We start from the raw sequence: 15,130 nt of genomic DNA on the forward strand, positions 1-15,130 counted from the left end.
CCATGATTAAGGAAATATTTCACACATTACTGTAAAAAGCTGACCCTCCTTATTAGAGACCAGATTTTTAAATTGGTTCAATTCAATTTTCAAGTAGGCTTCATTTACACACGCTCGTGCTATTTTAAGTGTGCTAGAAAATAGTTTTTTAAACTAAGAGTGAGTTAAGAAACACTTCCTCACAGAGGAAACCTGCAGTACAAGACTTACCTGTGTTTTAAATATTCACAAACTTATCTATATGTATTTTTGTAGTTTTTTAGTTTCTCCTCAATGCTTTCGTGTACCTCGGAAAAGTCTAAACTCCCTGCCCTACATAGAAACCCCATGTCACTTGCAAAGTCGGCGTCTAAGCTCTTCCAAAAAGCTTGTGTGCGAGAGGAGGACATGATAACGAACATGACAGATAATGAAACCGCACCAAAAGAGCAGCTAAAAAGGACGAAAAAGAAGCAGTTCCAAGGCTTTTAGCTAAATCTGAAGGTCGGAATCGACTTACAAATATTCTTGTCAGAACAGGCAGATGAGTAAGAAAATAATTTTTAGGCAAGGAGAAAAAAAAAATCAACTTATCACCAGCTAACATACTCCCTTTGCATTAATTCCTTAGGAGTGGATTTCTAATATTCATAAACTTTAGCCAACGTATGTTTTGGGGCTGCGCTATAATTCACGGTGTCCTCTGCCACGGTGAAATTACCCAAATGCCATGTTTAATGGAAATGACACCTACGGTCTCCTGCAGCGCGGTGATAGGCTGCTGGTGGGAGTGTGTCATCTGCATACATTAATATTCATGAGCGGCAGACAGTGGAGAGGTGAGACGTCCGGCTCTCTCTGTGCACGGGCATGCTGGGAACGCTGGAAGTTGCAGGATTGAGACGGAGCGAGGCAGAGCTTAATCTAGTGAAACGCACGGCCATTATGAGCGCCAGCGACGGAGAAATAATAGCTGTTGCCGAGGTCACGCCGTGACCTGTAACTGAGATTTATGTGCAGGGCTAAAAATGGTGCAAGTCGATGCTGCTTTGTAGCACACTCACCAAACACACACACGCATGATTATCAGTGTAACCTGTCACGGCAGTGTGTGTGTGTGTGTGTGTCCAGCTCATTAAAAAAGGTCAAAGTTTTAGCAAGCCAGATGTGTCTCTAATGGCTGTATACATAACATTTACAAATAAAAGCATTGTTTCCTCTTCATAACATCTGCTGCTATCATTAAGGACTTGGCTTATGCTTTAATCATAAGCCGTTATCAGACTCCGAGCTCGGGAACAGGGGGACAGGCACATGAACGCACATACAGGATGCAGTGGGAGTGTGACGCACGTGAGCGGGGACGTATGGGGACATCTGCTGTTTCTTTTTTGAGTGTTTGCACCACTTCCACAAGAAATAAATAAATAAGTAAATAAAAGTTTGTTGTCAAAGCAACTTTTTTTGTTGTTTTTTTGTGGTGTAGCTGCATCATAATCTGACTGAGGAGTGCTGAACGCGATCGGGGTGAGGCGGAACGGTAACACGAACACAGGAAGTGGCAGTTAAAACTGCATCCCCACCAAAGTAAATAGTAAACATAGCGCTCATAAAGCCCTGATGGTTCTGTAAAACTGAATAATGCTCAGTCTGAGATTATGCTAATGAGACACACGACGAGGGGAAAGAATACATCCACGTCAAGTAGGCTGTGGTGCTGCAATATATGAATAACACGTGCAGTAAAAATGATTTTAACCAATAAAAGAAATAAATTATTCAAAATGCCTTTTGTGTATGTGTGACACGTGTGTCCTTAAAGCAGATTTAACAATCACATAAATTATGATTTAGTAGAGAGGATGCAAATGAAGCATTTCAAAGCAGTTTAACTGCAGGGTTGTGCTGCGTATGCTTATGTACGAGGGATGTGCATGAATAAGAGTAAATTTAAATGTTGAGTGTTTATGAAAGCCTTATTACCTTATTGATCTCCTGCAAAGTGTAATTTATGTGCGGCCCCCACATACTGGATTTAAATTAATGTTAAATGCTCGACATTAATAGCACAGCAGGGAAAGCTGTGAATATCTGGTATGACCAGGATGGGATGCGTGACTTGCAGAGGTGTCCCTGGCTCTAAATAATGGCACACAATAAAGACGGATTGGTGTGAAACATCGCAACAACTCTGAAGGTCATCGAAGGTTCGTAGAGATGCGCAAAGCCAGAAAAAGCTACAAACGCCTTTATGAAGACCAAAGTGTAAACCAATCCACAAAAACACAAATCATCTATAAGAAAAGAGCTGGCATCATGCAAAGATCACACCAAGAGCAGAACATTCAATCCTGAAAGTGGGCCAAGTGTAGAAACACAACATCTGCAGAAATCTCTAAATCTGCGTTTGTAGCTCCACTGTTAGAAAACACTGAATAAAAGTGATGCTAATGGAAGCATTGTATATGATATCTCAATTTGTTTCAAGTTGAAGGTTTAGGCAAAAATTTACAATGTTTTGTCTGAAAGCGGGGGAAAAAAACTTTAGCCCATCTGAAAAACGTAATTACAGCACGGGATAGGGCACAAGTAGAGGGAGCATCATGGTTTGGGCTTTGCTTCACTACCTCGGAGCCTGGATAGATTCACTGAGGGAATGATAAATCCAAAATTGTATGAGGTGATTTTAAGGAAGAGTTTCATGGCAAAACTTAGAGGTTGGCTAATTTACTAAGACAATGAGCCAATAAGAGCGAGGTTTAAAGAACTGTTACAGTCTCATGGGCTACTATAGGACATGTGATGGTGTTTGTTGCTGCTCTGGGAGGTTTGAGGAAATTTAAGAGTTCTCTCTGGACAGCTCATATTGTGAGTTTAAAAAAATATCAATGTTTAATATATGTTTAAGAAATACATTAAAAAAAACAAATGTTGGCACTACTTTACAGCAGTAAATTATGTTTGATGTTCATTTGAAAAGACTCTGTAATAATCAGTTCAAGCTTAGGGGAACACAAAAAGTTTTGAAATCCAGTCCATGATTTGGACTGAAGTAATTTCCTGAAGCCTTTAGATTTTCTTCTTCATGTACTCACTTTCACTAATTAGTTGATTTGTGTGTGCATTCATTACCCAGCTCCAGTCATCGTCTCTGTGTGGTTGACAGCCAGGCTAATGACTTCGGTGGCGTCCACCCTGCCAATGGCTGAAGGGCTTCGCTCGCTCTCATAGTAACTCAGGAAGCCGCCTTCCAAAGTACACCAACGGCGTGCCATGTCTGAAATTCACACATACACAGAAAGCAGCATTACTAATACTGTGTATAAGGACAGGCCACTTACAAACTTAGTCATCCATTGGTGCATTCCAATGATAGAAAAAAGGATGTAAGAAAGCTTCTGAAACTACTAATTAAACACTAGTCGAAACTTGTATTAAAGTGGTGACTGATAAAAACGCTGCTCTTTTGCTGCCGGAGTTCGCTTTCTTTTCAGCCTCTTGGTTGCTGTGGAAAAACGTGTACTACCTTCCCGGTTGGGGAGTGGTTACTGGAGGTTGCTGGCAGTCAGAATCAGAATCAGAAAAAGACAAACTTTATGAATCCCAGAGGGAAATGGAGTCAACTGGTAAAGTGAGTCGCAAAGATTGTTCTGGTGCTAGTGGATTGTTGCAGTCGCTGTTGCTTTGCGCTGAAAATACCAGCTTATCTGCAAAAACTTGGTAACTACAAGCAGTGACAGTTCGCCTTCAAAGTTAAAGATAAAGCTTACCGGCACAACTTTTCCTTTTAAGGCAAACAGTTGCCACTTCAAGTTTCAGTACCATTCAGTAGTTAGTTAGCAAGGTTTTGCAGACAAGCTGGTGAATCCTGTGCCACACCATGTAACTGTTTGCAGTCAACTGCACCTACCGGCAGCAAGCAGCCTCCAGCAACCACTCGCCAACTGGTCCGGGAACGCACATTTTTCCCTAGCGACCAGTGGTTACCATGCGGTTGGCTGGGACCTTAGCTATTTTATCATATATTGTTAAGGGGTTTGTCTGCATATACATTACAATATTCTGATCTATGCCTGATGCTTTCAACTGTTGCTCATCCATCACTACCTAAACTAAATAATGAGCTTTTAGGTGGGACCGTGTAATTTTTCTGAACAGTCACCATTGCTGTGGCCACAACAGTATGATCTCATGAGCCAGTTCATTGTGCCAGTGGTGTTAATGCAAAAAACCTGATGAAACACAGTCATCATTGACAAAACTTCCCCCAACTGTGCACTTGCTGCTATAAGTCACATGCCTGCTGTGAAAAAGTTATACTGACTATTGACTTCACCTGATCAATAGTCAGGTGAGCTCAGCAGTCAACTAACTATTGATCAGGTCCCAAAGCAGGAAAGGCCCTCACCAAGACTGAAGATTGTAAAATGTAACATCATAAACACATTAAGTCTTTATTGTTGGCTGAATAATGTATTTATCTGTTTATTTTTTGTATATAAATATGATTAGAGCTGAAATCAATCAACATCATTTACTGAGTTTGAGAAACACTGCTGTGTTGTCAGTATGTAGTTACAGGCTTTACTTAACTTGCTAAAGTTTTACAGTGATTTTACTTTGTTAAAAATGACTTATTTAATTAATTTACTTTCACTTTGAAATACAGTAATTAAATCACTCTATAGTGGTAAGGCTTTTCCCGCTTTATCTCAGTAAATTTGTCCACCTGAGGTTTGCTAGCACTGGCCATTTGGTAGCCAATGGATGCTTCTGATCCAAGCAAACAAAGTAAGAGGATGAATGCGTTTGTTTAATAACAAAAAACACACACACAATATGCATAATGCAACTGTACTTATAACAATATAACCTTCATTATCGTTGGAGATATATTCCACACACAAACTTGATTCCACCTTGAGATAAATGTGTAGCTTGGACTCTTATTTGACCTCAATGTTTATTATCTCTACTGTTAAATGTACATTTGCATTTTGATAGAACTGGACAAACTGTCTATTGTTTGTAAAGTCAGAAAAAGCTATTAATTACAGGCAGTAATCTGAGTGATTGGCTTCGGGACAATTAGCACCACTCGAAACTTATTTAACTCACTAATGACTCTCTGCAAGCCGAAACAACACTTTCAAATAAAACTGTTTAAAAGTTCAGAGATTAGACGTTATTGCAGTTTTCACAGATAAACTGCAGCAGATGAGTAAATGTCACATGTCGCCTGCGTACACTCTCTTTGTGTGCAGTTAACTCATAAACCAAACTAGTCAGATAATGGTACCACACCACCTACTAGTGGATATCCTTACACCATCATCTGATGTGCATGTTGTGGTTGTCAGCACACATGCCCCACCCACCTGCTGATCAGACCTTCTGTTTTTGAGAGGTAGCCAATAAGAAGAAAGTTAAGTTAAAAGAGCCTAAAGTGGCTTTTTTCAGGCACTGGAGGAACTGAGCAGCTGCACCAAGACCCAGTAATACTGTGAACCCTGATTCAAGCAAAGCTATTCTGCTCAAGTTAAATAAATCGTCTTCCTGCTGCTCTCTTTAGGGGTCACCTCAGAGGATCACCTGCCTCCGTCTCATCCTACCCTTGTGTCACACCAACCCTCTGCATGTCCTCCTTCCCTACATCCATGAGTGTCCTCTGTGGTTAAAGCACAACATTTTAAAAAGCCTTTCAGAAATGATGTAAGTTGAGTCCAAATTGGGCAGAAAGACTGTGGTCTCCATTTTTAAATGATCAAAAGTAGTTCTGGCATGGCCTGAGGAACATCTCACTGTTCAAAGCCAGATCTGCGTCCACGTGGCAGTTATTTAAGAAGACCGCACGTCAGTTTCAATAAAATATAATACACACAGCATGTGAGGACATAGGCACAAACGCATGCACGCAAAGATGTACACACTCTCAAAATTAGAACTGTTAAGAGACTCCAAGCAGCAAGCAGATTTCAATCAACAAACATGATCTCAGAGGAAAAGCTGGAAAACACACACAACATTGTCTTTCATGACTGTCTGACTGTGCGATTTACATAGCCAATGAGCATGAAGTTCATGAAAACATACCTAATTTTGGATTTTCAAAGTCACCGTGCCATCTGCTTTTTTGTTCCGCAACAAACATACACACACACACACACACACACACACACAAACAGCTCCCCACCCCACACCCCCTGTCGCTTGCGACTCCAAAGTTTCCACTGTATTCATCTCATGAATATGCTAATTGTGCATTCCACTGCAGACTGTGTGTGATGTTTCTGAAGGAACAGATATAGTTCCAATAAAAAGGAAGTGTCTACAACTGGCTGTTAAAAGAAAAAGGATGTGATAAGCATGGGAAAAGGAGGATGTCAGTTTTGCTCTATTCACCCTTGCACTGCCTCTCTTTGTGGCTCTTTCTGACTTTTCTTTGTGTCTTTTGTCTAAGCAAAAAAACTATTTGGACACAATTCTGTAAACAGCTTTAAAAAATGCAGTGACTAATACCTAACTGCTTACTGTGGCATTAAAAAATACTTTTCTTTTGACCCCACTTCACTTCCAAGAAAAGAGTTATTCCAACAGCTAAAGATTCATCATCTCCATTTGAAAGCGACCAATTTCTATTTGTATGTAGGACGCACACACACACACACATATATATATATACATACACAGAGACACATACAGAGGGAGAGGCTGGGAGGACAGAGAAACAGAGACACTCTGGTATTTAAAGCCATTACCAATCCAATTTATCTGACAGGACACAGTGTTGTCTTGGTGACGGAAAAGATTGCCATGCACTTCACTTTCGCTTCAAATGTGTCCCTGAATCACTAAGGTTTTGCAGAAAATGTCATGTCCATCATTTCTTAACAGAGAATAGCTAAGTCGTTGTTTCGTGCTACACTGCCTCTGTAATTTCGCCCTTCTTTCCCTCTGTCCTGTCCCTAATAGCTTATTAGCCGAAAAGTTTCCTTTGTACCACGTGAAACCTTTAGCACAATCATCCTCTTAAAAGGCACACTTGTTTTCTGAACTGAAGTCAGGTGCCATCATGAGCTCGCAGGAACGTGCCATATTGGTAATTATTTTTTTAAGTGTCTTTGTAATGGTTCATGTGGTGGTTATGTGGGAGTTTAGGTCATGTATGGACGAAAGTACTACTAAACATGGCACGCAGTACTGTGCTGCTCTTATAAATCATACTGCTCAGTAAGTTAATGTTGTTATCTGTAAAATATATGTATAAAATATACCCAGGAGGATCTGGTGTTGTTTAAAAGGCAAAGGTGGTACCTATTTGGTGCTGTCACGGTTCAGTTTACTGCATTTTACATGAGGCTAACTAATAAATAAACAAGTTTTCATGGCATTATTTTTTAAATCACCCTCACTTCACGTTTGCCCCCTGGAACTTTGTTGAACAGGCTGAACTCTCATGAATTTGCCGATTCCCGTCAAATTTTACGTCACAATCACTAGGCTGACATTTAGGGTTCACATTCAATGTCTCGACATCTGCTGAATGTAGTTCAGTCCAATTACAAATTTAGTGCAGACGTTCAAGGTTTTTTTTTTTGGTTAAATGTCTTTATGAAGGCAAAACTTCAAATTGTCAAAAACAAAAAAAAATTTGATCATCAAACAAGAAATGGGTTTGTTTTTTTAAATCTTCTTTGTGTTGCAGGCTTAACGGACAAGGTTACAGGAGGAGATGCTGACATGTGAAAACCAGTAAAAGAATGGCAAATCCCTTCCATATAGGAATTGCTCCTAAACCTGGGAATCTGGGCCTCGACAGATGGTAAGCGTTCACGTGGACACTCCATACAGCACCTTGAACGTCTTGAATATCCTCTCATTTCTCTAGATTTTGCTTCCACAGAGTCAGACTTTGTTGTAATTTTTGAACATGGTCTACAGTAATAGTTCTTTAGGCTTTCTGAAGGTTTTTAAAGTTTCAGCTCCTTTTTCACTCAGTCTTGCTTAACACTGACCTGTGAATCATTCAAGCATAAAACAACTCATAACTCAAGGGATGAACCGGCATTGTGTCTACACACAACAGACGATTTAGGCACTATGTTACTAGCAGCCTGTTGCAAAAACACATGGAATAGAATAGCCCTTTATTTTCATTGCGCAAGTACAACAACAATTATAATTCCCACATTCGTATTTCTTTAGATGAATTTATGAAAATACTAAAGATAACAGTTTGAGAGGCATAAACAGTATTTTGCATTAAGAAGGGAATGCAAAAGAGCTGTTGGTGAAAACTTGACATATCTCAGCATGGTGTGTCACCTCCAAGTGGAAGACAAAAGCAGAAGTCCAAGGCCTAAAAACAATCTGCAGCAGTTGAATAGTATCTGAAAGTCATGTCCTTAAGAAATAGGAAAATATTCGAGCAAAGACCTGACACAGGACATGAGACAGGCATCTGGCCCCTCGGTTGATTCGTCTATTGTTCACTGAAGCCTCATCAGAATGGGTCTCAGTGGAAGGCTGGCTGTCAAGAAGCCATTGTTAAAGAAGGGAAACAGGGAGAGGTATGCCTGAGGTATGCCAAGCTATATAAAACGTGTGCCGAAAATCAGCAGCAACAGGTCTGATAGAGGTATGAAACCAAATTTTAAACTTTGGTTTAGATCATATTTATATGTACAGAGGAGGTCAGCAGAGCTGTACAACAGTAAGCACCTACAGCCATCTGTAAAACACGGTGGAGGCTCTGTCATGGTTGGCCTGCATTTAAGCCACTGGTGTTGGAGATCTTGTCAAAATTGATAGAATTATGAACACAGAAAAGTACATTCAGATTTTGATCCACCATGTAAAACCATCGAGAAAGCATCTGATTGGAAACAGCTTCATTTGCCAGCATGACAATGATCCCAAACATACTCCCAAAGCAGTAAAAGCATAGCTGGATAGAAAAACATAAAATAAATACGATTTTTGAAAGTCCTTCAAACTTTCTTGTAAGAAATGACACGAAAGTTTGCATAAGAGAGCTCAGGCTGTGTTTAAGCTCATCGACAAGCTCGTTTGAATTGTACAAACTCTAGTTTCCCTTATATGATATATTTATATATGCATGTTTGCACATTTCCCAAGAAATTGCTGCACAAATTTCCCATTTTGGTGAGAATATAAAGAGATGATGGGTGGCTCAAGACACAAACACAGTACTATAAAGTATAAGAAACTGCGTGCGATTAGAAATTTACAGCTGCCTTAAGGTGTGTTTACCCATTTTTCCATAACTAATGCATATATATTTTATACTATTCATTTGGTATTGCTGCAGAAGTCTCATTATAATCCCCCATAACAACTACACATTTAAAACATATTAAACTGACAACAGGCAAGGCATCAAGGCATGATAACAAAGTAAATGTTGGTTGTGCAATGAATTGGCTATAAAATAATGACAAAATGAGTGTTTGGATTGGTTGCTTAGAGCCTTGTTTTCACTATGCAATTCTAGCTAATCTTCCAGGAAAATGAAAACTTGAGCTGGGCAGCCAAAACAATCAAATAATAGTGCTTTTATTTTACTCCTGTAGCTGAAATAGTAGACCGTGAGTGACTGTTCCAGTTGTAAGGTGGAAATTTTGTTGTTGGAGGTGCAGAAAGAAACGTGTTGAAATATGAAAATAAAACAGGAGTTAAACTCAAAATGGTGAGCTTCATTTGTTTAAAATAACTCTTAGATATTGATTTTTATTGAAGGTTAACATGCCGGAGAGGTTCAAAACCTCTCATCAAGGTCATAAAAAGTTACAATGCCTTTGAAATATGCAAATATTAGGAATATTAATGGATATCACTGCGACGCTGCCATTTGTGGCATCTAGATCCAATCTCCCTGAACAGACGTCTTCAAAACCTTCCATCTATGCCGAGGACACAAAGAAAACATTTTTAATTTCCTCTTCGTCCAAGGACAAAAACACTAAAAGTCCCACTGTGAATCCAGGAAGCAAATTGCTAATCAGAGTGGACACATGAGTGGGCTCCCTACTCTACCACTTTTAGAAGAATTATCCTAATAATGGGCAGCAAAACCACAGGTACAGATTCTCACATACAGCCTTAACATGCCGAGGAGATCGTAGAAAGGGGGCAGCCACAAGGTGTCACAAGTCAAGAATTTAAAAAAATCTAATTGGAGACATCGCTACTGATCTTCTTCGGGCTTGAATTGGGAATGAATGTTTGATTTGATGGATTACGGATAAGACAGAAGACACACAAAGTAGAAGAATATCTATAAAACCAGGCAAGGAAGCTGTACTCTAGATGCAGGACATGTGATGCTGCCATTTCAGTGCCATACTGGCATGGTCTCTGTAAATAACTACAATGAGTTTCAATCACTTGAATGCAACTGTGTTAAAAATGTGTGGCACAAGTTACTTCCTAACACAGCAGTGAATGCCTTTGGATCCCTTGAAGATATTCCCCCAGGAAACTGGCTTTATCAAATATCTGCACATCACCCAATCATGTGCATCTATCTTCCCTCTTTGTTTGTGGTTCGGCATTTCCTTAGCGGGTGGGATACCACTAGCTTCCACACAAGCACCAGCGCAATAGCAGGAACAATGGGGCTTGATTTACAATCAAGCAGCTGCGTCCATTGCCAGCTGTTCCCCACACACAGCAACGGCCCTGCGGCCCAGCCGTTCTCCGCGGGAGTCCACAACCAGCCGCCAGAGACAACGCCTAGCGGAAGCCAAGCGTGGTACAAGCCTGCACCCGCTAAATTGGGCCAATTAGCTTATACACTAAAAGCTCTCCCCGCATAGTGTTTTCCAGAGGAAATCTACTATGTGGAACCTCAGTTTCTCCTTTTGCTGCTTCTTTTCCCTTCACCTCCTCTCTCACTACAGCAATTTGTAAAATGTGCTAAATGCTCCAAGAGCGTATGATGAGCAGGCTGATTAGACAAATCAGCCAGTCAATGTGGCATTTAAACTGTCTTATTGTTCATTGACTGAATGAGCCGCATTTATAGAATAACAAGTTTACTCAAAAGTTTTAACTCTGAATGTGTATCAAGTTTTATTTTTAACCGCGCTCGCCCAGATTTACCCAAAAAGTCCCCCGAAACTTTTTATCGACGCGGCGCAGGCACCCATTTCAGTATGCAGCGAAATAGCCGGCTGTGCCCCTCTTCCACTGAATCAACCTCTTCCCTCGCTCACTCTCCCACCTCTACTCCTTCCACCAATCTTCTGCCTATCTTGCCATCAGACTAAAATATCTGTGATGAAGACATCTGCTGGACAGCTTGTCAGGGGGGCTGGAAATGGAAATCGAGAAACTGAAGGGATCTGAACGATCTGTCTGTGCCAGAATTACAGCCCACTTCATTACAGGGAGGAATGGACAGATAAGGCATAAGATAAAGGGAAAAAAATACACACTATCTGCCATGTATTTCTGGCTTTAGCAACAGCACTGCTTACTCATTTAGGCAGGAGGCGCGGTTACATAAACACAGACACCCCAAAAAATACATTAGATTAAGACAAATTGTTTCAATGGGCTTTGTCTAGTGCTCGTGAAATAAAAACAGAGCAGTATAAATGTGACTACTTAGAAATTGTAATTATTTAAGCAGTCTTTGAAAGCTAATTTTTACCATAAACCACAAAGAAGATTTGGTTCACTATCAAAAACCCGACTCCAACTTTGTAGCTGCAAGTAACTGAATTCTCCACACAGATTTATGTCCTCAGTAAAATGTAATTCCACATCTGTCTCTTCTCTCTTCTCTTCTGAGCTAGTGTTGCTGGGGAAAGGGAAAAAAAGCACTGCTGATGAGGGAAAAGACAAAACTAATCAAACAAAATTGAGGATGCCATTTCCTTGCTGCCACTCACCATTTCAGACACTAACTGTCTTGCTTTCCCCTCAAAGGACTCACGCGAGCGCACACGGAGAAGTGCACGCTCTTCAGTGTGGGAGTAGCATGAGTCACCGCTCGGCCCGTTCGAAGGGGGAGGACTTAATTGACGCTGGAATCAACTGTACAAACCGGATATGAAGCCGAGCTCAAACACAACAGGAAGCGGGAGGTAAAGTGGTGCCATGCTGCCGAGGACGGTGCAGCGCTGTTAAATTAAACAAGGAAATTTGTTTTTCTAACCCTAATCTATATTAGCAGCAGTGTCTTGACTTTACATGCTGCCAAATGCGAAGCAGGCGTTGTATTTTATTTCATTACTGTGGGCCAGCACACTGGTCCTCACCCCCCAGCCACCTTTTTTCAAAGGCATTACCAAAACTCCTTGCCAAATTAATTTACACATACTAGTTCCCATCAGTGGAAGCACAACAGCTCACTAGAGCTCTCTCCAAGCCAAAAAAAGAAGGTGAAGTTTAAGACACTGTGGCAGAGTGCTTTTATTAAGCCATGAGCACAAGCTACTGTATGAATTATTAAGGACTTTGGTGCATCTATAGACCATCAAACCATTAGCCTGCGAGCAAAAGGCATCCAGGAGAGCACATTCAAAAATACCTCACCCCTCTGCGCTCGCAAAGTCTTGACAGCGTTTCCTTGTGATTGAAGAAGTTGGAACACACCGAGTTTTGAACCCAAACCCTCTGAAATTTTCAGCAGCTGCAGCTGCAGTTAAAGCACCATTAAAGCACAAAAGCCGTGTCTGCGTGGTTTTCTATAATTGATGAAATAACAAGGTATTTATTGGAGGAACTATCACAAGCACTTATCTGAGGAGATGGCGCGGCGACTGCAAGTGGTATAAAATGCACGACAGTGGCCAACAAAAATGGGCACCTGTAGCAATACTCTGTCTGAAACACCCGCTGTATGTGGAACAACAACCCATGTACTCACGTTCCATCTCGGCTTTTATATTAGGATACAAAATGGTAAATGGACTGGTAACTATATAGTATTTTTCTACGCTGACAGAGCACTCAAAGCGCTTTTTTTACTACAAGCCTCCTTCACTCAGTCACCTTCATACAAGTGCTCTTTTTCTATATCCAAGCACCTCATCTAATATTCGCACACACACAACCTCCGATGGATACATCAGGGGCAACTCTGCGTTCATGTCAAATTACGCCCAAGGATACTTCAGCATGTAGACTGGAGCAGGCACTGGATAGATGACCGGCTCTACATGCTGAGCCACAGCTGCCACAAGATTCCCAGGCGACCATCCAAGTACCAACCATTGGGCATGCTCAGGGTGGTATGGCCTCGAGCAGAGACTGTAACCTTAGGAAATACTTAGCTAAAGTTACTTTCAAGATGGCTACAGCGGGTAGATCGAGCCAGTGACCTTTTGCTTACCAAGCCAACGTGTTAACCACTGCAGTCTAGAGCTGCTCTCACTGCTCTGCAGACACATCAGTGTATTTTTTGGCAAAACATTCACGTAAACAACACCAGCCAATATTAAACAGATTGGGGTGGTTATTTATGACTTCTTACTAAGATAACAGTACAATGCAGTTTAAAAATTATCTTGTTATTACAACAACTTAACATTTTATACTTCCATCTGATACAGGTCCACCGACATTCAGTAATGACCTATTCTGGTAGGTCATTTATTGTGAATGTAGATGTGCTCACCAACTCCTGACGTGCACAATGAGTAACAGTAGCTACTGCTCCACCTTCTTTCCAAACCTCGTCTGGCATTAACATCAGCACAGAAACTGTGCACCGGGAGCCTCATAGCACGCATATCCATAGATGAGCAGCTAATTTAGGCTACGTCTACAGTAGCTAGGATAAATTTGAAAACAGCTTTTTCCACATCCACCCTATCGTTTTCAGTCGTTTTCATAGAGTTGTGCGTCCACATTGAAACGGCCGAAAACGCTTAAGTTCCAGCACTGCGCATGCGTGAAACGCAAGACGATTCGACCTTCCTCATTTCTGTCTGCCGTTTATTTACTTTCCGGCTCTTTGAAACGTCGCAGCAAAATGTCGAGGAAAAGCACAGAGTTTTTTAAATGGACTAACAATGAGGTGGTGTTGTTGCTGCAAGTAACACAAAAGTACAAAGTTGCAAAAGCGAGTGAGAATTAAAGAATTTGAAGAAAAGCTATCTGGAGCATGTACAAACTGATATTAATCTTTAATAGGGCTGACAAGATTCAGAGCAAACAAAACAACTGCTGTATAATGCCCTCTGCTATCTTAGTTTAATTGGTCACATGACTGCATCACATGACTAAAACGTGTCATCGTTTTCGAAAAGGCTCCGGGTTCGCTGTCCACACTGCGAGGCGAAAACTGCGTTTTCAAATGTATCTGCTTTCCTTGAGTGAAAACGCCGTCTCAGTGTGGTCGGAGGGCCAAAACGGAGAGAAAAAGATGCGTTTTCAAACGAAAATATATTAGTGTGGACATGGCCTTATGTGTAATGCGTAGAAGGCTCTATAGCAGGGGTGGGGGAACTCCAGGCCTCGAGGGCCGGTGTCCTGCAGGTTTTAGAGGTGTCCTTGATCCAACACAGCTCATTTAAATTGCTAAATGACCTCCTCAGCATGTCTTGAAGTTCTCCAGAGGCCTGATAATGAAGTAATCATTTGATTCAGGTGTGCTGACCCAGGGTGAGAGCTAAAACCTGCAGGACGAGTTCCCCATCCCTGATCTATAGCGTTACAGAATAACATTTAACCATTTCATTTGCTTTCATTTCTATTTTGATGAAAAACATGAAGAACAAGGCATGAATAAAAAATAATAATAATTTGTAAATTCTGTTTTTGTAGTTTCATTCTGTTGATACAACATGACCAGAATATAAAAAAATGAATTAATTTAATCTGACTTTTTTTTCCCTTTCAGATACGCTTCAAAACTGGTCATTTGATCATTCTGGTTTCTTGTCGAGCTTTTTTCTTTTGCAATGAAATCACCTTGTTCCCAATTTCCTCGGTGAGTAACCACGTTATTATGGCTAATACAAATTTTGGCCAAAAACTATGAAATTAAGAGTCAAGTTGCATTACACTGGAATTATTTAACAAATGAAATGAAAATGAATTTCATTTGTGCGGATAATGAGATTTTTCGAGAGATACTCGGCTAAATTTTCCACAATTTTCTCTAAGAGGCAATTTC

General features: G+C 40.7%; 1 protein-coding gene across 4 annotated transcripts in view; it reads right to left on the reverse strand.

The window, feature by feature from the left end:
* The window catches only part of arap2 (ArfGAP with RhoGAP domain, ankyrin repeat and PH domain 2), a 171,445-nt gene that overhangs the window by 49,467 nt on the left and 106,848 nt on the right, over positions 1-15,130 (reverse strand). For all 4 annotated transcript variants that reach the window (XM_084924105.1, XM_084924106.1, XM_084924103.1 and 1 more), the window contains exon 16: positions 3,112-3,256. In XM_084924105.1, the coding sequence (XP_084780231.1) occupies positions 3,112-3,256 (145 nt within the window). The remainder of the gene's footprint in view (positions 1-3,111; positions 3,257-15,130) is intronic.

Source organism: Perissodus microlepis, chromosome 3 (assembly GCF_051167445.1).
Source record: "Perissodus microlepis isolate ML-2025 ecotype Zambia chromosome 3, ASM5116744v1, whole genome shotgun sequence".
NCBI classification, from domain to species: Eukaryota; Metazoa; Chordata; class Actinopteri; order Cichliformes; family Cichlidae; genus Perissodus; species Perissodus microlepis.